At 30.7% G+C, this 26,422-nt stretch overlaps 1 protein-coding gene and 1 long non-coding RNA gene across 3 annotated transcripts; one reads left to right on the plus strand and one right to left on the minus strand.

Annotated features, from left to right (window-relative positions):
• Positions 1 to 7,576: 7,576 nt before the first annotated feature.
• Positions 7,577 to 11,235, minus strand: LOC105637010 (G-type lectin S-receptor-like serine/threonine-protein kinase At4g27290). Its single transcript, XM_089724178.1, has 7 exons — positions 9,754 to 11,235; positions 9,428 to 9,562; positions 9,123 to 9,280; positions 8,829 to 9,039; positions 8,510 to 8,747; positions 8,282 to 8,432; positions 7,577 to 8,200 (listed from the first exon to the last, which is right to left on the minus strand). Exons 1-7 carry the CDS (start codon positions 11,024 to 11,026, stop codon positions 7,895 to 7,897), a joined length of 2,472 nt encoding a protein of 823 aa, XP_089580304.1. The 5' UTR covers positions 11,027 to 11,235; the 3' UTR covers positions 7,577 to 7,894.
• Positions 11,236 to 19,048: 7,813 nt separating this feature from the next.
• Positions 19,049 to 21,427, plus strand: LOC149494871 (uncharacterized). 2 transcript variants are annotated; one of them, XR_016321584.1, is made up of 4 exons: positions 19,049 to 19,291; positions 19,508 to 19,645; positions 20,294 to 20,375; positions 21,194 to 21,427. It is a non-coding gene; the product is annotated as an uncharacterized LOC149494871 (long non-coding RNA). The 2 variants fall into 2 exon arrangements; XR_016321585.1 differs by lacking the exon at positions 20,294 to 20,375 and having other exon boundaries at positions 19,050 to 19,291.
• Positions 21,428 to 26,422: the final 4,995 nt, after the last annotated feature.

Below are 26,422 nucleotides of genomic sequence, written 5' to 3' on the forward strand. Positions count from 1 at the left end.
AGGTTAAATATGTGGGAAGACTTCTCGAATTTGACCCCACTAAAAATATCTATAGGAAGGGGCGAAGAGCCTTAAATGTAACTAAATTCTAAGCCGGATTAGACGGTTTCTAATAATAAAATTGGAATGTTAGTGGTTTAAAAATAATAATAATCACATTTTTTTTATATTTCTTTTTCTCTTTTTTTGTTGAGAGCAACCTCTTATACTATACACGTATTTCCTAAAAATCTCTCTCTCTCTTACTTCATACCAATTTCTTTCTCTAAAGGAATACAAACTTGTGCAATGCCATGAAAGGTCATATCATGTCAATGGAGTTCCTATGTTCACCAAAACTATTTGCCTATTTATGTATTGGTTGAATACATAAATTTACTCATTCACTTTATAATTTTAATTTTATAGCACTTTGAACTTTATAACTGATCTATCGTGCACTTGAATTTGTAAATTTTGATAATATTACGTATTTTTGACTCTGATATCAATGATTTTTATGGTTTTTAGCTTTTATCCGTAAAATATTAACTTGATATGTAGTTAGCATGACTTTTAGAACAATAATTTTAATAAATTTTAACTTTTTAATGATTATTTAATTGATCTAATTTTACAGATTGAAGTATTTAATAAAATAATTTTAAAAATTAAAGTATTTAACAGATATAATTTTATAAGTTGAAGTCTTTAACAGACCAAAATAAAAATTGGGGGTCGAATATATATATTTATTCCTGTCTTGAAAGAATACCATGTAAATGGGAACCTTGTCTTTTCATTTTTCTTTCTTCTTGTGAATCATTATTCTCCAATTTCTGGCAGGCAAATTGGTTTGAGCTTGGATTGTAGAAAGAAATTGAAGCACCCAAGGTTAGATTAGCAATGGTTTCCCAAGGTGAAGCAACACCAACCATGGCAAAAATCTACTTGGAAAAGTATATATGTTGGTAACAGTTGTGAAATTGTGGGCCCTAATTCAAAGAATAAATACCCATTTCAATAATTGAAAGGAAATGATGACATCTAACCAATTAATGGTCTCCTTGTACATAATTAACCTAAATAACCTTTTGGTGTAAAGGGAATATTTCTTTTTTTTTTTTAAATCATAAAAATGAATATCAACATCATGATTACTAATAAATTATTCTTTCTTTGTAGTGAAATATTAAAAATATTGAAGTACTCTTACGATATAGAAAGGTAATCTAACCAAATCTACCAAAGATTTGAGATTGGTTTAAAATGTATATTAAATTGTACAATTAAAGTTGATGTATTAAATTATAATTTCAATAATCATCTTATGCTTGTGTACGTAGGGATCATCACCATGTTTCGATTTCAAATCAGAAGTGAATTGAATCCGAATCAGTCAAAACTTACATTAAATTGTGGTCAACAGTTCTAATTCTAAATCGTAACCGAAACTGAATTAAAGTTTGATTTCAAAATTTTCATTTATTGAAAGCAAAATCGATGATTTTGATTTAAAATCGACAGTTTCAAACCGTGAAAAATGTATTCTTAAAAAAACTCTAAAGTTATTTTTTTATTTTACTATAATATTTTTAAATAAGTTTTAAGAATTTTTATTAAATTTGTTTAGTTTTTTTCATAGTAATATTTATTATTATTATTATTATTATAATTATCATTTATTCAAGCTACAAATCTAAAAAAACATTTAAAAAAGTTTGAATTACGGTTCAAAATTGAAATAAAATCGAAACCGGTGGTTCCATATTAGAAACCGCCTAAAATTGTTTTGGTTCCAATTCTATCTTTTTTATAACTAGAACTAGTGGTTTTGAAACCAAAATCAGCAGTTCTGAAATTAAAAACCAACGGTTCTGAAACTATGATCATGTCTACGTGTAAAGTTGGGGTAGTTCAGGATCTTTGAAAGTTGTTGAAATAAAAAAAAAAAAAGTTAAAAGTGGTGAAATTTATTTTAAAAAATGTATATTGATTATTTGATTACAATATAAAAGTTGTTTGAAGATGAATTGGAGAAATGGTATTTGTTTTTTTTTTGGACAAAATTAGTAGCTTGTTTGCATGGAAAAAATAAAAAATAAAAAAAAGGACAACCAACATCAGCCCAAGCCAAGTTAAAAGATTTTGAGTTGCATATTGGGCTTTACATATTACTTTTGCATAATGCAGCTGAGATATTTTACCTAAATAGTATAGCAGTTAGTCTCATCTGTTTTTCTTTTATTTTACCAAAAAAAGAAAATCCTCGTAATTATCTTTTCAAAGTCTAGCCATTTCGGTTCTTTGTGGCTATGAACTGGGATTAGTCTAGAGATGTCCGATTCTAATTTTAGTTTTGATTCCATAAAAAAAATTATTTCTACAATTATTTTGATAAGTTTCTGACTACGAAAAAAAAAAAAGAAATATTAAGATTCAGAAAAGAAATATCATTATCTTTGCCATCAGAATTATAATTAATTTCAATCCGTTGAAAATTAGTTTAAAATATTAATTTATAAAACTGTAAAAATATTTAAAATTATAGAAATTTTATTGTTAATTTAAAAAAATAATTAAATTATAATAGTTATCGATGACTGATGGGTGGTGAATAATGGTGATACATAGGAGGCAGGGGGTCCCACTCTTTCTGGCTGTAAAGTAGTTTAATATAATCATAATTATGTTGAACTTGTCATTGCAATTTTTTTTTTTTTTTTAGTTTTTCACATAGTTTTAGCTAATTATTTTAATTAATTCTTATATAAAAAAAACAATTTAGTTAGTTTTATACACATTTATTTAGTTTTTATATAAATATAAATGAGATCCCACAATTGTCAAAAATTATATTTTGTTGCCGTTAAATGACTTATATCATTAATTTTAATTTTAGGTTATTTAATTTTATACATTTTACAATTTTAGTTTTGAATTTGATTCCATTACATGAATGGATAAAATTCACATAAATATTAAAATATAAAATAGTATTATAAATTTATATTTCAATTATTTATTATTGGTTATTTAATAAAAACTTGACAACAAAAAAAAAAAACTATAGAATTCTAGATTCATTGAAAAAACACATATAATATTTAATTTATTCAAAGAAATAGATTAATATTATAATTCATGATTCTATTCTAATAGTTTTTAGAAAATAATATGAAATTGAATTGATTGAATTTTAAATTTACAATACTATATTTAAGATTTTAAATATTAATAGTTATTTTAATTGAAATTTCTAATATATAAATTTTAGAAAATTGTTTCTTTCCTATGGAAAGTTTTGTCACGTCACACAATATTATATTTATTTATATAATAACGGTATTTTTAGACCCTTTTTAAATATTAATATTTATTCATTGTATAAAAAGATAAATATATTTTCATATCTCCCGTGAAAAAATTCAAGTTCTGGTTTCTTCACTGGTGGTGATATGAACAGATGTCAGCTTTTCTACGAGATTTAGTGCAAAGTTAAGTAAGAGTCATTTCACTTTAACATAAATGAAATTTAGATTTTATATTTTTTGGTTGTAAATTAAAAGTTGATTAGACCATTAGTGTGAAGGGAGTAGGAGTGGAATTAGCCTATGCTGTTTTAAAGTTGTTCTTGGATTGGGTCATCTCAAATTTGTGGGTTGGGCCCCTTCGACCTACTTCTCCACAAATTTAAGTCCAAATTTCAAAAGCTCATTCGTTAAATAAATTTGAAAGTTTAGACCCAAACCTTTTTAAATAGGTATTCCTTTTAAATCTATATACAACTATTATTTTAAAAATTTTAAAATTCAAATCCTTTTATCCCTTTTCCATATTTCTTTTCATCTCTCTCTCTTCGTATACATTTACAATAGCGTATAACTTTTATGATTTTTCATTTTTTAATATATACTTCTTTGTTAGAGAAACTTTTCTTTTTGGGTGTTTTATTTTTATAGAAAAATTTACTTAATTTGATAATTTTGAAAAGTATGTTAAAGTAAATAGTCTATATTGTCCTCGTGTGATTTCTGATAAACTTTTAAGTGTGGAAGAATCACAAGATAGTGGCAAACAAAAAATTGAATAGTTATTTAATGCAACTATATTATTGAAAAACATATGTTTGATTCCCTCTCGATTAGTAAACGTTTACTAGTTTACAGTATTAGCACTAATATGATTGGAATAATAATTTCAAATGGTTACAAAAATTTTTATTCATTCACAGTTTTAATTTTCAGGAGTCATCATAGATATTGCAAGAATATGTGACACATTTGTGCACTAGTTTAAAATGTTTTTAATTTTCAAAATGTTTGTTGCGTAAATGAGCACGATCCATCCGTACATATACACATATAGAGAAGCTAACTTCATAGAAATAAAAAAGTTGTCTACAACTTATTGAATACTTTGTGCATTTGGCACACCTTTTTCAATGTCAGCAAATAATATTTTACGAATAAAATTTTTAACTTCTTGAGTATTATTTTTTTCTTTTCTTGTATTTTTTGGAACACTATTGAAGGGGAGGTTGCATGATTGGATCATCTATAGAAGCCAGTTGTTCCTCAATGGCAAAGAAGTTATATCTAAAGACACACTAGTATATATGGACACATCTTCTTTAATTGCAGGCGAAATTGCATGGATAATGTTGAGATCAAAGTGTATTAATAGATTCATCTTAATCTTTAGATGATTGAAACAAAGTTGTCAGCTCTTCTTCATTTATACGAGGCTATTTTATGAAAGTTGAGGAGACCCTTTCTTCTTTTAAAAATTGAATGTATCCCTCTTCTCTCTCATGCATGATTGAGCTTCTATAGAAACTTGAATAGGAGTTAATGGTACTTTAGGGATAAATTAGGAAAGAAAAAGGAAAAGATTACAATTAAACTATCTCCTTAATCCTTGTAAAAATTCAATTTTCTCTAGCTAAATACAACAAAGGAGTATATAATAAGAAGTATATCAATAGAAAATGCAATTTAATATGGAATTATGAGAGTGCAAGTTTCGATATACGACCTTCATAATTGAAAGGTTCTTAAATTGTTATTATAACAAAATAATGTAATAGATATTTCGTATAAGATTACGTAATTAAGTTTCACTTTCCTTAAAACCGTCCCAATCCCAATCAAAATTACCATACTTCATGATCCCACGGTCATTTGAGAAAGAAGAGAGGAGAAGAGGAGTTGTGTTGCGGTAAAGAGGAGCATCAATTGAATGACTTAATTTCATATATCATACTTCAGATATACATGTTATCACATTATTGTACTCTAAATCAATTTATGAGATAAACATATATGAATTTCAGTTTAGTGAATGATAAATTAAAATTATCTTCTAATTGGATATAAGAATAACGAGATGGTCCTTTTAAAAATACTTTAAACTTTATTACCTGACATAGCAGGCAACATCAACCATATATTCCAATTTTGCCCAATTTCTCATTTAGCAATATCGAGAGAATTGGAGAAGCAACAACAAATAATACAAACACTTTCTCCAGACCACTCCAACCAGCTACAATCTCCGGTGACTGAGCTCTAAACTCCAGCGCTAGAGTCTCAGGTCCAGTTGCCCTAAAACCCTAATCAGACTCCTCAAGAATGTTCTCTTTCCAGAAGAAATTGATAGAAGAAAAAGATTATACCCAACATATGATAAATGATGCCTTTCTAGAATGGGTAAAATTTCCTCCATATGTACTTGGTGAAATTGTCCTTGCCATATTTGGATTCTATGATATTTTTTTCCATAAGAACCCACTTTCAATTTTAAAACCTCCACTACCACTTTCCAAGCAAGGTTGATTTTTTCATTTTACAATCATGGACACCAACACCATATTTACTTTTGCTCAATGCCAGCTGTTTCCAAGCAACCCAGCACAATGATTTTTCTCCATCAACGCCTTTACCCCAAAGGAATCGCTTCTGAATGCTTTCAATCCTTTTGATGACCCCCTCTAGTGCCTTGAAAATAGACATATGATAGAGAGGTAGAGAGGAGAACATAAATATTATAAGAGTTATCTTACCTCGCATGGAAAAGAGTCTAGATTTCCCAGAGGAGAGCTTGTTTTCCATTTTTTGAATGATTGACTACAAAGTCTTGATCAATCTTAGGCTACGTCCAATCAAAATACCTAGACACTTAGATGAAAATTTTCTAGATTGACATTTGACATAAGAGGCTTAATAATTGAAATCATTCTCACTGATGTTAATGCTAAATAATGGGCTCTTATGAAAATTATCTTGAGACAAGATAAGAGTTGAAAACATAAAAGAACTCTTGTTGAATCAGAGATTTTGATCCTTATCAACATAATTGAAGAAGATAGAATCATCTGCAAATTGTAGATGAGAGACAGGTATCCGATCAGAACCAATTTGTATTCTAGATAAATAACCTTCAAGATAGAATTTGGAATTAAGAGATTCAAGTCTTTAGCAACTATTTGATTTAAGAGATTCAATTCTTATTGGTTGATTAATTTATTAAAAATTTCTATTGGTTATTGTGTTTTGCTTTAATAATAGTAATAATAATATCTTTAGATTACATATAATAAAAACAGAAAATGGTTGTTTTATATATTTAATCCTGCAACAAGAGAATCTAGAGCATTTGGCTATGGCTTTGATTATACTGAATCCATTGACCATTACAAGGTGATATCCAGGGGTCGCCACAGTTTCGGAAATGCCGGTTCCGGTTCCAAAATGAACGGTTCTGGTTTCAAAAAATATGGCATCGAAATCAAATCAAAAACTGATTGTTTCGGTTACAATTTGGAACCGAACGGTTACAGTTCCTTAACGGATCGAAAACCAAAAGTTTTAATCAGTTCTCCTATCGGTTTTCCGGCGGATTGCATAATTATAAAATAAAAAATTAGGGAACATTTTTTTGTTGAAAATTTAAATATTTATGAAATAATTTTTTAAAAAAAAATTTAAGAAAAAAATTAAACAAAGGTTTGAACTTTTTTTTTTTTTTTAAATGGGATTAGACAATAATTAGATATTGGACTTCTGGAGAAATTTTTTGACAATAATTTGGACAATTATAAATGGGAGAGCATAGAGAGATTGAAGGGTACATAGCAGCAGAGAGATATAATTTGTGTGAAAATAAATGAAAATAGTTGGTATTTATAGTAAATAAAAAAAATTAAACTTTCCACAAATATCCTTGAAACTAGCTATTAGGATATTTAATTTGCGGATTTCACAAAAACTTTTGGAAAAGTAAACAAGTTCTACTAGAACAGCCGATATGAACCGGTGGAATTGCCGGTTCTAATCGGTTGGAAAAACCACCGATTCTATCCGGTTCCGGCCAATTCTTAGAACTGACGGTTCACGGTTCCTCAAAACTTAGAACCAGAACCGGACCGTAAACCCCCGTTTCGGTTCTGGTTTAGACTGACTATGGTTCCAATTTTCATTAGTTTCGAATCGATGGTTTCGGTTCCGAAAACTGGAAAATGGCCATATGTCTAGTGATATATAGTTGTAACCTTAGAGGAGAAAATTTACAGAACTAAAGAAATATGGAAAGAAAGAGAAAGAACAACAGCTGAATTTTATTGCAGTAAAATGAGCTTTATACAAGAGTTCACAAAAATACTTTTTACTAACTCTCTATCTAGTAATTCTCAATTTACAAGTCAAGTCAAGTTAAACCAAAAAACTAAGTAAAGCTGCCATCAATTGAGTGTTTATATTAATCGTTATGCAGAATCTACTAATTTAGAGCAGTACATAATTTTATATGGGAAAGAATACTACAAAATTTTCCTAACCACTGAAGCACAAGTACACTAGGAAATCACAGATTTAGTTTCTTACTTTAATTTAAAATCCAACTGATGTTAATTCTCCTACCGCGGATCCAATTCTGTAAATGTGATTTCGTTAGTTGAAGTTGATTTGTAATAGCTTGAAGAAGATTCTGCTTCAGGAACATTTCTTTCTGTGAAAAATCCAGGCTGCTTCGGTTGAGGCAATGAACTTTCTCCACCCAACATTAACACAACAGTTGACATGTTAGGTCTGTCCTCAGGTCGTTGCTGAGCGCACAACAAGCCTACATGTATGCATCTTATGATTTCAGAAAGTGTAGCCGACTCGCCTAACATGTTATCCATTAATTCTAAAGGCCTTTCTTCCATCCATAATCTCCATGCCTGCACAAACATTTCAAGTAGCAACTCAATTACATATTTGTGAGAAAGAACAGTAAAAAGAATTTTCAGTTTTGTACTTACGTGTCCTACAAGGTTGTGAAGATGATCATGGCTATGAAACCCTCTATTTTTCCTTCCACTTACTATCTCTAACACTAACACTCCAAAGCTAAAGATATCAGATTTAACAGAGAAGAGCCCATCAACAGCATATTCAGGAGCCATATACCCACTGAAAAATAAAGTATTGCAAAGATTAAATGGATATGTTCATAAACAGAATTAATCAACAGATTTGGCTGCACTTACAATGTTCCCACAACTCGGTTTGTATTAGCCTCAGTTTGATCTCCTCCAAATATTCTTGCCATACCAAAATCTGAAATTTTTGGGTTCATATCTTTATCCAACAGAACATTACTGGCTTTTAGATCTCTATGGATTATCCTGAGTCTCGAGTCTTGATGAAGATACAAAAGCCCTCTAGCAATTCCATCAATAATGTTGATTCGCTTATTCCAATCTAAAAGCTTGCTTCTTGATTGATCTGGTCAATTTTTTTAATGATTTTAGTGTTGACTAAACCTGAAGTTCAATTCTCAATAGAAAGTTTTTGATAAGAACAAACCAAAAATGAAAAAATCCAAGCTTTTATTTGGCATGTACTCATAAATTAGCATTCTTTCATCTCCTTCAATGCAACAACCGAGAAGCTTTACAAGATTGCGATGCTGGAGCTTTGCAATTAAAACAACTTCGTTTTTGAACTCTTCTAGTCCTTGACAAGAACTCATTGACAGCCTCTTCACTGCAATTTCCTGCCCATCAAATAATGTGCCCTGCAAATTTTCATTCAAGATCATCAAAATATTCCTTTATACAATATACTTTTGACATACTAATTAGAAAAGCTATATCTTACCTTGTAAACAGGTCCAAAACCACCTTGTCCTAGCTTGTTGTTGCTCGAAAAGTTGTCTGTTGCCTTCATTATGGTGATTAAATCAATTATAGGTAACTCAAAGTCTTCAGTTTTGCTTTTTTGGTTGTGATCTCTATCAATTATGCTTCTCATCCTCTCTGACAATAGTTGAAAGTTGATTGGAAACGCAAAACTCAACCATTAGGAAAAAAAAAAAAAAAAAAAAAAAATTAAACAAAGCGTTTCATTTTGCTGCATTTATCATTAGCAGCATAGAATCCACCATTAAATGCAAATTAGCTTACCTTGGATTTTAAGTTTCCTTTTCCTTACATACAGGATCCATCCCAGAGCAAGCACTCCCATGCCTAATATTGTACTGCAAACAATGATCCCTATTCGCTTCTGCCTTCTTGATTCTCTCCTTCTCTTGATACCATCTAATTAAATATAAAAGCAGAGTTAGTGCCCAAAAATTGGAAAGAGATCAATTAGCAGAAATGCACAATCACAAGTCACAAATTTCAACTGCAACATGTTAAAACCTAAACTGCATAATCTACTAAATGCCTCAGCATTGCATATTCTTAGTAGAAAACATCGGAATCTAATCAAGAACCATTACCCTTACCTAAATATGGAGCAGACATCCTTACATAGAGGTCTTGCCCTGTATCAGTAAACTCTCTAAGGTCAATCAAGTCACTAAACCAAAGCAAGCAACCATTTCCACCTCCAGTGATATCAGTATTTGCATATGCAACACAAGAACAATTCTTCAAACACATTTCTTCACATTCCTTTAGACTCATACGCTTATCAAACCATGAGCCAGATGTGTCAGGCATCTTCTTTCCTGTATGTTTCACAAATCCTTCTCCTCTGTTACAAGCCAAAGCAATCTTCCTTAGACACCCACTTGACCAATCTTGAAAACTCCAATCTCTAACAGATTTAGGCTCAAACCCTTCTAAACAAGCACACATAGGTGACTTATTAATATTGCATATGGCATTTGCACCACAATGATTATAATTATCACATTGATCTTCACCAACTGTGAAATAAGTAGCCCAACTATGTGTTTGATCTATCCATGTCAAACGCTCGGTAATACCTGAGGCATTCACTACAAGCCTTGACATTACTGAATTGTTCAAAAGATGAATATTGTAATATACTTCTTTTTCGTTTAATACAAATTCATACTCGTATACTGGATTTGGTCTAAGTCTAGAAGCTCCTGTAAACCTAATTCCATTCCAAGACCCAGCTCTAAATTTAATTGTATTTCCCTTTTTATAAAGTAATTGAGGATACCCATTTGGATCTATACCAAAAGTATAATCTCCTCTAGCTGGATCATTTAAGCTTTTCCATGATGATATAGTCCAATCTAGACCAGTAACGAGGTTTCTTCCAAGTTTCATGCCTGGTAAATTAGTATCACCTGGAAAATCAAAGCTTTGCCATAAATAATTTTCTGGGTTTGGTTCATTTCCATTTTTTACTACGAAATTTCCAGAATCTAAAAGCTGAGCAATTGGGTTTTTCACTGTACTGGTTTTGTTTGATGACCAAATGACACCATTTGAGCTATTCAGAAGAAGAAGAATACCTTGAGTAGTGAAATTTAGAACTCCTTTGTCATCAGGAAGTTGGGTTTCTCTATTTGCAACCCAAACAACAGTTCCTGTAGAGATTTTCTTGAACCAAATGCCTAAATATCGTCCAGATGAACTACCTGGAGTAAAGAAACCAAGCTCATAAGTTTGCCCACTTGAAATTATTGTTTCTCCATCTTTAATGGCCTGACCTGGACTAATGCTATCTACTGCATTGGAAGTTCTGATGCTGCAGAAGAGAAGACAAAAGTAGAGAAAGAACGTTCTAAAGCAATCCATTGACGCTAGAAACCAAACTTGACCAATTGTTATATTATATATACAAAAGTAAAATCAGCCAAAACTGGTCTGACATAATAGAAAGAACATTTTGAAAGACTTTGTGTTGATGCGAATGTTGGATTTTGGACAAAGTTTAATATGTTCGTCACATATAGAGCCAAAGCTGTTGAGCAAGAGGATGATCCCAAGGACGCAGAAGCTACTGGTCGTTATTAGCGTTAGAAAAAATAGATATACCACGTGAAAACTAAGATATTTTTTTAGGTTTCTCTCTCTAGTTCTGCTGATTGATTAGGAAACAAGTTAAAAATTAAAAGTGATTTCAGTAATAATTAGTCCATAATATTTGGATGAGCATTGACTCTCGCTGTCGTGCTTTGCAGGGTGAATAGGTCAGTTCGTCCGTGTCTTCTTTTTTTGAATAAAATTGAACCAGAAAAAATTCCATTTTTTTTTATAAAGCCAAAACCAAATTGTATATCTTAAAATTGAAACGAAATAGCATCTCTCTTTATTTTATAATATCTCGGTTTCTCACGTGTTTAGAGAAGTGAATTTTAGTGCTGAATAATTTGCAGGATTCGCTGTTTCTAATGAAATGAATCTTCAGATTTTTATCCTCTCAACAGAATTTTTTCATGACTTCTTCTTAAGATAGAGCAGCTCATTGTATATGAGTTAACCCTTAATTATTTTTTTTTTCTCCTTTTATGTACCAAAAACAATGAAACCAAATAATTCGATCGGTCTAACCAAAATACACCAACTCTAGTTGAACCTGGCATTTATATTTTGGTATTGTCATTTATACTTTATGGTGACATGCTTTTTGACTTTCTTTGTATTTTTATTTAATATTCTCAACAAGGATTTCATATGTCTCACTTCAAATGGCCAACGATAAAAAAAAATGGCAATGGAAGTCTATTTTTCCTCAAGTAATGTTATGCTCTTTTTTCTTTAAAAAAAAAGAAATTAAAAAATAACATGTATTGAAGTTGTTTACTATATAGTTGAACATTTTTCCATGAGTGGTTTCTGTTGGACCACTTGTTAATACTTATTTTTACAATTTGTCATATCAAAATCAAATTTAAAATATTCATTCCAAAAGAAATCAAATTTAGAATATAACAGTGAGATTGTTTTTCAATCATTCCCATGAATTTCCCACCAAATACCAAACTCCAACATGAGCCTACCTCTTGGATTTTAGAAAACTGGAAGTCCAAAAGAATCTCATATTTCATCCTATGTATATATTGTTAGGCATCAGCTCTGATACCACTTGTTAGGAATCAGCTCTGATACCACTCGTTGGGCCCTTTCAACCGATTAAGAGAAAATTAACGCAGCGGAATAATAAACTTGTGACACACAGATATTTACGTGGTTCACCCTCAACTGTTTAGGGCTACGTCCACGGGACAAAATCCGAATCATTCTTCCACTATTAACAATAGTAGGTACACAGAGAGTAATATAAAAATAGTGGCACTCACAGTGTTTCCCAAAAAACACTCCAAAATAATTTCCTCACTATTTTTCTCACCCCTAATTTTAGAAAACTCATCCTAAAACTAGAAAACTTTCTCGCTACATTTTTTCTCTTCTTTCTTCTGTGTATATTGTGTGTTCTGCCTCTGCCTCTATTTATAGGCAGGTTAACGCGTTTAATGAGCCGTGTACAACTTATTCAAGTCACCGCCCATGTACACCAATTCAAAGCCATCACTGTTGAACTGGCTGCTCCTATTTCTTTCTTACTTTCACACATAACACGTTTTGCAGCCAACTTTACTTCCTTCCATTTTTAACTTTAGTTCGTGGGTCCCACTTGAGTGGGCACACAACCACAACAAATCTCCCCCTGCACACTCAAGTGAGGACGTTAGCCATCATCATCCCTGCAGCTATAATCTATTAGATCTGCCCACCATCTTGTACCGCCGCTATAACTTTGCGGGACACGCCGCCCGACCTCCTTTTGTCGGGAAGACTTTCGACACAAGACACCACCTGCAGATCTTTTTTCGGTCTTGGTTCTGTTGTTACACAGCAACTCTTTGCACGCTTCAATAATCTTGACTGCCACGACACGGCTCCCTCTGCAAATGTGATTAGATATCCTGATGTAGACTTTCTCGAGTCAACATCCCCAGCCATATCTGCATCTGTATAACCGACTAATACTGGCTTCTCATCTCCAAAGCATAAACATACTTTGGTTGTACCTCGAAGATCCATTTCACTGCAGTCCAATGTTCCTTTCCAAGATTTAAAAGAAAACGACTCACTACTCCGACTGAGTGAGCAATATCTGGCCGTGTACAAACCATGGCATACATCAAGCTTCCAACTGCTGAAGCATATGAAATCTTTTCCATTCTTCCTTCTCTCCATCCGTAGAAGGGCACTGTTTAGAACTTAATTTAAAGTGATTAGTAAGAGGCAACTAACCCCTTTTGCGTTCTCCATTCTAAACCTTTGAAGTACTTTCTCAATGTACTTCTCTTGTGACAACCATAATTTCTTGGTTCTTCGATTTCTTGTAATCTTCATGCCAAGAATTTGCTTTGCTGGTCCCAAGTCTCTCACGCAAAGACTTACTAGATTTCTAACCAACAATAAACCACATAGAGCAAAAACAATGTAGTCATCAACAGAGAATTTCTTCATAAAAACACAGTGATCTGAAGTAGTCTTTCTGTAGCCTTGCTCCCCCATAACAGACTCAAACTTCTTGTACCACTGTCTAAGTGCCTTCTTCAAGCCGTACAGACTCTTCTTCAGTTTGCAAACACAATCCTCTTTTTCTACGAAACCCTCTGACTGCTCCATGTATATTTCTGAGATATCGTCCACCTCAGCAAACACTAGCTCACTCTGCTCTGAGTCGCTGGCCACTGCACTTTTTGAGATATCGTCCACATCTGCAAACACTGGCCCACTCTGCTCTGAGTTGCTGGCCACCATGTTATGTCTGTCATCCACCTCTGCAAACACTTGCCCACTCTACTCTGAGTCGCTGGCAACTGTGTTATGTCTCTTGTTCACTTTGACTTGTGCAGAATATCTTCACCAACATAAACCGTATACGTGAACAGTAGTATACGTGAATAGTGATCATAAATAGTAATAGTATACTCGAATAGTAACTGTATACATGAATAGTAACTGTACATGTGAATAGTGCTATGCATGAATAGTGCTGGGCTTAATAGTGACGGGCTCAGCAACAGTAACGCCAATAGTAACTATTCACCATCAACCGCGAGTTACTATTTTACTATTCATCACTAAGTCGATTCTGCAACGTCTTTCCGAGCGGACAACACCAATGGACTCGTCGTAATTTTCTCTTCTTCGTGGTATATTTATTTTCAAAATATATCCACGGATCCGGTACCACTATCTGACCGGCTGGGCCTACCGAAACCTTCGGCTCTGATACCAGTTGTTAGGCATCAGCTCTGATACCACTTGTTAGGAATCAGCTCTGATACCACTCGTTGGGCCCTTTCAACCGATTAAGAGAAAATTAACGCAGCGGAATAATAAACTTGTGACACACAGATATTTACGTGGTTCACCCTCAACTGTTTAGGGCTATGTCCACGGGACAAAATCCGAATCATTCTTCCACTATTAACAATAGTAGGTACACAGAGAGTAATATAAAAATAGTGGCACTCACAGTGTTTCCCAAAAAACACTCCAAAATAATTTCCTCACTATTTTTCTCACCCCTAATTTTAGGAAACTCATCCTAAAACTAGAAAACTCTCTCGCTACATTTTTTCTCTTCTTTCTTCTGTGTATATTGTGTGCTCTGCCTCTGCCTCTATTTATAGGCAGGTTAACGCGTTTAATGAGCCGTATACAACTTAATCAAGTCACCGCCTATGTACACCAATTCAAAGCCATCACTGTTGAACTGGCTGCTCCTATTTCTTTTTTACTTTCACACATAACACGTTTTGCAGCCAACTTTACTTCCTTCGTTGTTAACTTTAGTTCGTGGGTCCCACTTGAGTGGGCACACAACCACAACATATATATCAGTACGAGTTTATTATTTTTTATTTTTTGCAATAAAATTGTCATTCCTTAATGTTTCTAGAAGACAATGATATGGATATTGACTTCTTTTATATTTTGTTGTGGGAAATTTTTTCTCATCTTTTTGTGATGTGGATAGATGAAGATCAACGCTATTTAATATTAAATATTTGAATTTCATCAATTGGAAGATGATTTTATAATAATTATGTATGAGAAATATATGGATTATTACCATATTTTGTTAAAATTATTATAGTTTTTATAAAGGGTGTATTTATCTAAAACAAAATTTTGAAATTGTCGCAAAAAATTTATCTTAATAATACCTTTACATTGAGCTTTTAAATTTTTGTTTTTAATTGAGAATTCTATTGAAAATTAAAAAAAAAAAAGTCACGAAATTGGTTGACACAACCATGCAATATACTTTGAGGAGATGCATGATTTTGCATGGCATGGGACGTTTGACACCATAATGGAACGCCACTGATGATTAGCACTTTCCGTCTCTTCTACGAAATTAGTTGTTTTAGCAGTTGTTAATTATTTTAATAGCATTTAACTGTCAACTGTTTGAGTAGCTTTTTTCTAAAATACTAAAAGCTAAATGCCGCATAAGTTAACTTTTTTATAAAAAACCATCTTAATCTTTAAAAGTTAATTCAAACACTATGTTATCCAATATTATTAATAATTACCATTCTAACTAAAAACTAATTAAAAAATAAAAAATTGTTACTACACACGGCGTTTGTGCTGAATTGTGCAAATCCTTAGCGGTTTGAAGAATTTGCTGCCATACAAGTAGGTTTCTAGAATACCAAAGCTTCCATGCGTAAAAAACAAATTCCTCTAGATGCTTCTTGGGAAAAGTTTGCAAAACTTGCAAAAACTAATCTTGAAAATTATTATTAGGAAAATAACCTCGGAATTTACTCAAATTCGAAACTCCTCTTACTTTTATGCATCCCATCAAAACATGACCTAACTCCTCCAAATGACCACAAGAACTACAACTCTCATCTAAATTACTGCCCATTCTTCTAAGATTGGCTTTTCTAGGGACTAGTCTTTTTTTTTACGTAGGTTCCATATTGAATATATTTATTTTTATATTCGTTTAATTTTTTATTTATATAAAATTAAAATAGAAATTTTTATTTAGATTAAAATAAATACAATGGTTAATTTACATTACACTTTGCCTTGAACACTATTTGTAATTCTATTTTTATATACTGAAGCGGTTTTAAAATAAAGTTCAATCTAATTCTAAATCTCATTGTCCATAACTCTAAATCAATATCTATATATATTTATAATGAAAAAGTAAAAAATTATTTTTTACTGCTAGTTAAGTTAATGAAGAAGTGATTTGAATTGTTTAAAAATAACATGACCAAAATTATAATAGTAATCATTTTGGTTATAATGGCATTATTATTTAATGCATTGAAAAAAATGAATATATGTATCTATACAGATACTTGAAACCTCCAAATCGTGACACAAAATAGAAATATATATTTGAAAAACTGGAAAAAAACAATATATTTTTATTTTGTGTCACTTTTGGGGTTTCAAGGATCTTTTAATCATCAAGAGGCTATCTATTTATTATAAGGAAGATACAAACCTCATACTAAATGAAAGTGATAGTACTTACAAATTAATTCAATAACGAAAAAGAAAATAAATAAAAAATAATTATTATTAAAAATTAAAACTCTTCAAAACTCAATATATAATAAGAAATAAATTACTTTAAACAAATTACTAATTTGATCTTAAAAATCAGCTTCTTCTTCAATTGGAAAGGACATGATATAAGGAGATAGTTGTTGACAAACATAATGAAAATAAAAAATAAAAAATCAACCTCCCCTTCAAAAATTTCTGAAAAAAGTTGGATTTAAGGTATAATTAACCCGTAAAATTTGGGATTTTTTTAATGATTTAATCTAAATAGAGAATATACTATTAAATTAATATAAATCATTTTTTTTATACCAAGGTATAGGCTATTGAACTAAGCCTAACATTGTTCATACCGCATTAGCCTATAAGGGGAAAGCGTTTCCAGCGGAAATTTTCTCTATTCATAATAATCGAACACTCTCAATTAAGAGACATGAGTTCTTTCCACTCAGACAAACTCTCATCGGTTAATTAACATAGATTATTTTAACATAAATTTAAGTGTTTTTAAGTATTAGCATAATTTGATTAAGTTAACTAAATTAAATTGGTGTTGGATAAATGTTATTATGTTAGCGGAAAGGTTTATCCCAAAACATTTACTAAATTTAATCTTGGGTTTCAATTGTTTTCTTTTTTCCCCTTTCCTTACCAATTTGACTCAACCTAATTCTAACACTCCAATTAATGATTTAGGTTAAGTTGTTTGCCAATTTAATGATACAGAAGGGTGGTTGGTTGATTCTTAAAGACTTGCTCGCTGTATTGACCCTGCCAATCAATGTGCTCAAAAGGCCAAAAACAAGTTGTACTACTTGCACACATAATAATCAAATATGATTGGCAATAGAGAAAATAAAGTTAGTTGAGTTGATAAAAATAGGATTTTTTTTTTTTTTTGAGTATTGGACGAGAGGGATTCAAATCTAGATCTATTGCTAGATCGTATATGCATTTACCATTAGGCTATGTCTTGGTGTGTAAAAAAAAAAAAAAAATAGGAGCTCTTATTTCCTATTAATTAGTATTGAATTTTATAAAAGTATTAAAAATAATATTTCTATATATACTAATAAAGAATATAAATATATAATTTTATAATTAAATTTATATAATTTTATAAGTTAGAAAAGATTAATAGGTAAGAGTAAAATTAAGGGTGTCAAATTTTTTTTTTTTTTTTACCGCCAAGTAGAGTAAATTTATACATTGGAACTGTGAAAATTGGACAGAAATTCTATAGAACCATGGTAAGTGCTCTTTGTGAAGTTCCGGTCTTTTCCAAGGAGAGAGCCCAAAAATATTAGAATAATACTGGACTAACTCTATAAGAGATTTTTGAAACCTTCTGTTTTAATGGGGCAATTTAACAACCGTCGACATAAGGTTTCAAATTTAACTAATTGTGAAAAAAGAATACTTATTAAAATAATAATAAATTTGGTCAAAATAAATTTATAATATCAAAATTAACCTTACAAGAGAAATGACAACTGTTAAAATAAAAGTAACAGCCAATTCTAATCTAAAACTAACCGCCGCTACTTCAAAACGGTCTCCCAATAACACAATCTTCCGCCTCCGATAAGCACACTAAAAAGAAAGTTCAAACAGAATCAACCCTAAAACTAATTGCCACTTCCAAAAAATCAGAGGAGAAGAAAATAGAAAAACTAGGTATATATGCGAAATAATTTTGTGCTTTCATTTCCCTAATCGAAGAAACAAACAATCGAAAAACTAGATTTTACGATTTAACGGTAAATACGGTCCATATATATATGTTTTTCTGGTTCAAACGGTACATACGATGTATGTAGATACAAAGTATATATTTATATGTAAAATTGTATATATACTATATTTAATTGATTTTTCATATATATATATATATATATATATATACACACACGGTATATACAGGGCATATATTCATAAGGCAAATCAATTATATATATATATATATATATATATATCTTGTATCAGTATTAATCCAAACAGAGTCGAGAGTATTACTGTAATACCCTGAATTTTTATTTTCAAAAATTTTCCAATTTAAATTTAATGAACCGACAGCTTGGAAATTAATATTAATATTTTAGTGCGAATACTGTAGTAAACCGAACCGAAAATCGATTGGAAAACTCAAAAACCAAACGGAATGAGACTAAATCACTGAATCGGACCGAACCGGTTCGAATCGAACCGGACCGGCCCATTTCTTTTCTTTTCTTTTTTCTTTCTCTTTCTCTTCGTTTATTCCTTCTCCTTCTCCAGTTGCGTCACCTCCTCCTCCTCCTCCTTCCTCTCCTTCGATCTCCTTCCTCCGGCCACCAAATTCGGCAAATGAATACTCTAAAAATATCTACTCAACGCGAGAAAGAAGATTATAGCTTAGATTTGAACTGAAATTGTGTCTATTTTGAAGGGGAAGAGCTTGAAGTTTTGGACACCTTTTTCCGGCGATTCACGCCGTTTCAGGCAAGCCTTGGACACAAGGTGAGTACCAAATGACTCCTCTCTTCTTCCTCTTTCATTTGATGGCCTCCTCGTCGACTGTAATAGCCGGAATCGGAAAACCCAAAATGGGTATCACCGAACCTTTCCGCCCAATTTCCGGCCAACTGGTTCACACCCACCTTGATTTGAACACATATTAGCGATCCTCTCATCGAAACGAATAAAATGATGTATTGTTTGTCAATTTTGGTGAAGGTTAAATTTTCCGGCCACCGTGCACGGTTGCGGCGGCGGCGGTCCGGCGACCGGCCGGCGAGACTCCGGCGAGACTTCAAGGGACAGAATGCTCTCCTCTTCGCGCGGAACACGGAAATGAAATCTGATTTTAAATCGGTACACTCTAAAGCTTAATCCGCAATTTTTGAATAAATTCTGAATTTAATTAATTAATAAACTTAATTAAGTATTTAAGTAAATTAAATTAAATATTAAAAATATATATATATATATTCCCAGCAATAATAAATTTTAGGAATTTTATTAACAAATAAATAGTTATAGAACAATTAATTATAATGGATTATGTGAATTAAGTGAGCGAATAAATGATGGATATGGCGGACGGGATTAGTGGATATGAATTTGCTCGATAGATGGGCTGTGTGTGTGGATTTGTGAAAATTTGAAAATTTGGATGGTCCAGTTTATAGAGGAAATGCTGTCGAATTTTTTTAATAAAACACTTAATGAAGAATTAAATTAGTTATTCTTAAGAAGTAGTGACGACGAAAATTTGAGGTATTAAGAAATATTGTACAATATTAGAATTATCATTATACAATATTTCTCACCGAATAATTAGAGATTTTATCTAAAGGTTATAAATTAGAATAGTTATTTATATAAATGAGAGAACCTAGATATATATGCATATACATAACAAGTGAATTAAATGACCGGTAGCCAAAATAAATAAACGAATGTGAAATATAAGTTTTTGAATTAAAATTCTTATTTAGAAATTTCTTGTTTATTTTAAAGGCTTATAAAATACAAAATGTGAGGACAAACGCTGGAAGCATGTGGCTAAAAAGGCAGTCCTTTTAAAGGACAATAAAGAACTGTGAGTAGTGTTAGATAACTAGTATCATCCACCTGCATTCATGCATTCACGGCTAAATGTTATCATGCATTATTTTGTTGAATTGCCATATCGTGCTGCACTATTTGTATTGCTTGATTCGCTGTGATGTGATATTGCTGTGCTTTGCTTGTGTGGAATTGGGATGAAGTGGGTCACCATGGGTTTGTGAGACCGTTACCGTTATATGGATCCTGATTACCGTTACCGTTATATACCGTTACTGTTATATGGATCCATTACCATTAGCCGGGTAAATGGGAGATCGGCGCCCCCGTGTGCACCTACCGTTACCGTTACCGTTAACCACGGGTTGGCTTCTCGTCGTTGCGCACCGGACAGTCTAGATTTGATTGCAGCCCGCAGGGTGGCCTCCTGTTGTGAGCGCTTGATGATCTAGATTGGATGGAGACCACCGGGTTGCCTCCTGTTGGTATGAAAAAGAAAAGAGAGAATGGAAAAACAATGAGAGGGCTGGTCAAGTGAGGATTAGACCGGTCGGCCAGTATGGGGGATCGGCTCCCTGGTGCACACGTGAGAGGATGGGCCATGTGTGAGGACGGCTCATCGGGGGTTCGGTGACTCCACTGACTAATTTCCACGTGATGTGATTATATGAAGGTGATAATACTTGTGATTGCTGTTGTATTGCCATTTGTGTGACAAATTGCATGATCATATAATTAAACAGTAACCGGATAAAAATATTTTAGCATCTGTGTGATTGTGTGGGGTGAGAGGGTTATCTAACCCTACTCATTGAGTTTGGCGCTCACACCTGCCTACTATTTTTTTTTCAGGTAATAGAAAGAAAGGAAAGCCCTATGGAGTTGAGACACTTATTGTAGAAGACTGTTAATGATAGAAATAACGATGTAAATATAAAGGTAGAGTTCCGCAATTGTATTCCAGTTGGGTTGTAAATAAATAATAAAAGTTCATATTAAACATATGAACTGTATTTTAGATGCAAATGTATAATAAGTAAATGGGCCTGAATCCATAATTATGAATAGAATGTGAGATTTAAATAAGTTAGGCTTACTACGGGCTTCGGGGGCCTTAAGCCCACCCAAGTCCTAGTGCCGGTCCGGCCCACGGAAATGGGTCGTGACAATTACATTGTCTCTTGAAAATAAAAATAATATCTATAAAGATGAAATCGTAGAATAAGAATTGATTTTCCATTGAAGAATAGAAACGAAAATAAAAATTAAATTGTAGAACAAAAACCTATTTTCCGGTGAGGACTCTCACTCCAAGCATCCATGCGATGATATTTCTTATGTTGGCCTTGCCGCCAAAGTCAAAGTTCAGGTCTACGATTAGAAGAAGAAGAACAATAATAATAATTAATCGCTTGTGAAAATATCGACGTAAAGAATGTCGACATGAAACACAGAAAGAGTAATAAGAAAAGAATACCGGCTGAAAAAATGGCAGCAAAAAAAGAAAAAAAAAACTAAAAAAAAAAAAGAAAACTCTAATGAAAATAGGAAATTAATATGAAAGGAAACTAAGAAATTAAAACACTAAAACACTAACAAACTAATGCCTTACAAATTAAAAAATGCCATAAAAGTAAAAATATATCCTAACTGACAACAATTTAAATCTTAAAGTCAAACTGACATATGTTAAAAATAAGTTTCAAAAATTGACATCTATCTATATAAATATATAAAATCTAAGGTCTAAATGTTTATGTGGCTACTTATTAGAATATGAAAGTGATGACATGACATTTTATTTTTACTTTATAATTAATATCTTTTTTATTTAAATAAAAATTAAATATTCTTTATTAAATAATGGAGTTACAATTAAACTAATAAGATTCCATTATAATTAATATATAATAAATATAAAATTTTTTATTAAATAGTTTTTACTCTATCAAAAAAAAAATTAATGGAAATATAATAGAGTCATGGTTAATAAAAATTAATTAAATAATATAATTAGAACAACAAATAGAATTAAAATATTAATTTCAGTTCACTAAATAAAATTTATTTCGTGAAGATTAAATATTCTTATACTTCATTTAATTTGAATATATAAGAATTTCAAAGTGAAAAAATAAATAATTAACTAAATATATCAATTGAATAACAATAATTTGCTTACAATAATTAATTGTGCTAACTAATATTTCAGTTAATATTTGAAAATTTAAAAAAGAATCTATAATTTTACCTTCCATCATTTAATAAAAAGTACACAAGTAAATTAATTAAATTAAAGCTACGCAAATATAAATTAAAATAATTTTTTTTGAATATTACATTCAGTTTAATTAAAAAACAGAAAATTATACAATCCGCGCATTATGTGGGTACATGACTAGTTTAATATAATATCTCTTGTTTAATTGATAAGATATGATAATGATTATTTAACACAAAGATGCCAAATTAATAATTAATTATTATTAAATAAAATTCTAAAAAATTTAAAGAACCAATTAAATGGTTATAAAATAAATAAAATTTCAAAAATTTCTAAAAAGTAAAAATAGAATGACAAAGGGAGATATACCTATATAATAAAAACTAAAGTTAAATTTGAATTTTCATTATCCCTATTTAGCAAATATCTATCTAAAATGTAATCATATTGCAAATGTGACTCAGCCGTAGGTCAGTTTTACACTGAAATTGGTTCTATTCGAATAGATTCTACAAGGAGTTTGAAACTACTTATAAACGGTGATGTGATGAAATCAGATGGTTTCCTTTTTTTTTTTTTTTTTTTTTTTTTTTTTAAATAATAAAAGTTTGAAACCTAGTATAGAACTAGTTGTAGTACCGCACCTCGCGTATGGGTATAAATATCTTGTTTAAATAATATTATTAGACAATATTATGCTTTATTTTAATTAATAATATTAATATTTAACATGTATTTTCTTTTAATCAATAGATTTTATTAAAAGGAAAAAACAAAAGAAATGATATTTCAAAAAGTGAGAGAAAAAATTAAAAAAATAGAAAAAAAGACTATTGTTACTTGTGATATTAACAATATATTTAAAAGTAACTAAAAATTTGTGATGTTTGATTTTATGTGTAACATGCAACTCTTCTTAGGTTCAGTTTTTTTTTTTTTTTTTTTTTTTTTTTTTTTTTTTGGCTAAAAAAAATAAAAATTTTAAAATAACATAAAAAGTGTTAAATATAATTATAAAAATGATGTCATTGATAAAAAAATAATATTGTCATTAATTAATTATAGAAAATAGCTAAAAAATTTAATTTAATTTTGACATTAACCTCAATTATTTTAAAGTGCAATATTTTTATGATAAAAGAGCAAACAATATTGGTGGGGATAGATATTTCTCAAATTCATAGATGGATATTGACGAGATCACATACAAAAATTTCAAATTAAAATCTTAATTATCTACATATTTATATATTTATTTTAAAAAAACACATTATTCAACCCTTTCCAATTGAATAGTACAATGATTCTGCTGCAGTACATCGTATGGAGGGATCGTGGATCGTCTGCAAATAGAACTTCATCTATCCTTGCCACAATGCTGAAACCATTCAAGGAGTATTGTTGTTTAGAAATTATGTTGTGTATTTCAATTTAAAAAATCAGCTCAATTGTAGGTAATTTATAATTTAAGCAATTCAAATAATGCGTTTTAGAATAAATAGTTATATACAGATAAAGTTCAGTGATTTAAATAATTTAATATGGATAATTTATATTAAATTATTAATTAAAATATTGTTCAATTACAAAAAAAAAAATGAAAGATTTCAAAAATTAAAAAAATGAAAAGTTGAACAAGGAAGTGCTTTAAACTTTTTCTTTATTATATATATATATATATATATATATATAGTGTGAAATCCTGATTAGTTAAAAAAATAAAATTAATATACCTCCACCCACCTAATACAATTACTATTTTTTTATTAAAGAATAAAGGCCCACGCGCTAATCTATATAATTTTTTTTTTTTTTTTTTTTTTTTTTTTTTTTTTTTTTTAACATGCCAATAAGACCCCAGGTCTAAGTTTTCTTACAGGTAATTAATAGATTACCTGCTTCTCAGGTTTTGATGTCATTTTCAAACCTTTTCCCACTGCAAAAGCTTACGAAAATTATTACTGTCACTTTTGAAACCCAAAAAAGAAGATCTTGGTGCATTTAGTGATGCCCGGACTTTCAGATCTATTGGTTTTGATTTTAAAATCACCGATTTCAATTATAAAAAAAATGAAATCGGAATCGAATTGTATTTAGGCGGTTTCTAAGACGATTTTAACACCGTCGATTTCAGTTTTGAATTAAAATTAAATAATATATTTTAAATTTTTTAAAATATTTTTTTAAAGTTATAGCTTGAATAAATAATAATAATAATAATAATAATAATAATAATAATAATAACTATTGAAACAAACTAAACTAATTTAGTAAAAATTCTTAAAATTTATTTTTAAAAATTATAATAAAACAAAAATATAAGTGGAGAGTTTCTTTAAGAAATGGTTTTTACAATTTCAAATCGGAACCATCGGTTTTGATTTCCAAAAAAAAAAACCGAAATCAAACTTTAAATATACAGTTTTAACTACGGTTTAGCACCAAAACTATTGACTACAGTTTAGTGTCGATTTTGATTATTCGGTTTCGGTCCAGTTGTAGTTTAAAGCCGAACCATGGTGATCGCTGGTGCATCAATTTCTTTGTTTTTTTTTATTTTTCCAAATTAAAATCACATGAAATGTTACTTTGGTGATAATTTATGCCCATATCAGATTTTCACATCCATCATGCAATACCTTCATTCAAGAAGATAATTGACGGATTTTCATGCATTATTGTATTGGCAAATTATCACTTTTTTTTTGTTTTTTTTGAAAAGTAACATTGATTAAATTGCAGAAAAAGATATATATAAGATAACTACAACTAGGGGCGGCCATATTACGGTTTCGGGAACCGAAACAATCGGTTCGAATCTGTCCCAAACCGAAACCGAAATCGGTTTGAACCGAAATCGTAGATTTTCGGTTCGATTTCGGTTCCAGTTTTGATGAAACCGGAACCGGCGGTTCCAACAAACTGGTCGGAACCGGATGGAACCACCGGTTCTCCGACCGGTTAGAACCGGCGGTTCTAGCCGTTAGAACTGTCAGTTTTTTGTTTTTTTTTTTTTTTTGTTTTGCTTTTTTTTTCAAACTTTGTTGTGAAATCTCTTAAATACCCCTCCCAACAACCATAAACGGCTACATAACGGCTAGTTTCAAGGGTATTTTTGAAAAAATAATTTTTTGGATTTATTATAAATACCTCATTTCATTTACAAATTCATCACAAAAAAATCTTTACTCTCTCTTTCTACTCTCTCTACAATATACTACACTCTATATTATTCTTCTCTACTCTACAATCTCTCTTATTAAGTTATTATTCTCTCTAATCTTTTTTATTCAATTTTCCAAATTATATCTTATTATCATATAATGGCAAGTGGAGGAAACTCAAATTCGGGTAAGGGCAAGGGAAAGATTGGAGAAACACAATATTCATCTATTCCTACAAATGACATCTTTGATTTCACTTCCAACCAATTTAATTTTGAGGGATATCCAAATGAATTTTTTCGTGAAATGAATGGCGAATATGTTGGAACTTTGTCTTGCTCTTGCAACAATTTGTGCTCGTTGCTCTTGCTCTTGCTCTTCCTCTTCTTGTAATTGCTCATTATTAAATTCAGATTCTTGAGTTGGAAATTCACTTCCAACCAATTTAATTTTGAGGGATATCCAAATGAAAATTTGGAAATTCCAACTCAAGAATCTGAATTTAATAATGAGCAATTACAAGAAGAGGAAGAGCAAGAGCAAGAGCAACGAGCACAAATTGTTGGAAGAGCAAGACAAAGTTCCAACATATTCGCCATTCATTTCACGAAAAAATTCAAAGATGAGAAAATGTACGATATAATTTGCAATTATTGTGAAAAATCTTATAAATTTAAATAAGCGAGCGGCTAT

This window comes from Jatropha curcas, chromosome 7, assembly GCF_041381405.1.
Source record: "Jatropha curcas cultivar XTBG-Jc1 chromosome 7, XTBG_Jcur_1.0, whole genome shotgun sequence".
Classification (NCBI taxonomy): domain Eukaryota; kingdom Viridiplantae; phylum Streptophyta; class Magnoliopsida; order Malpighiales; family Euphorbiaceae; genus Jatropha; species Jatropha curcas.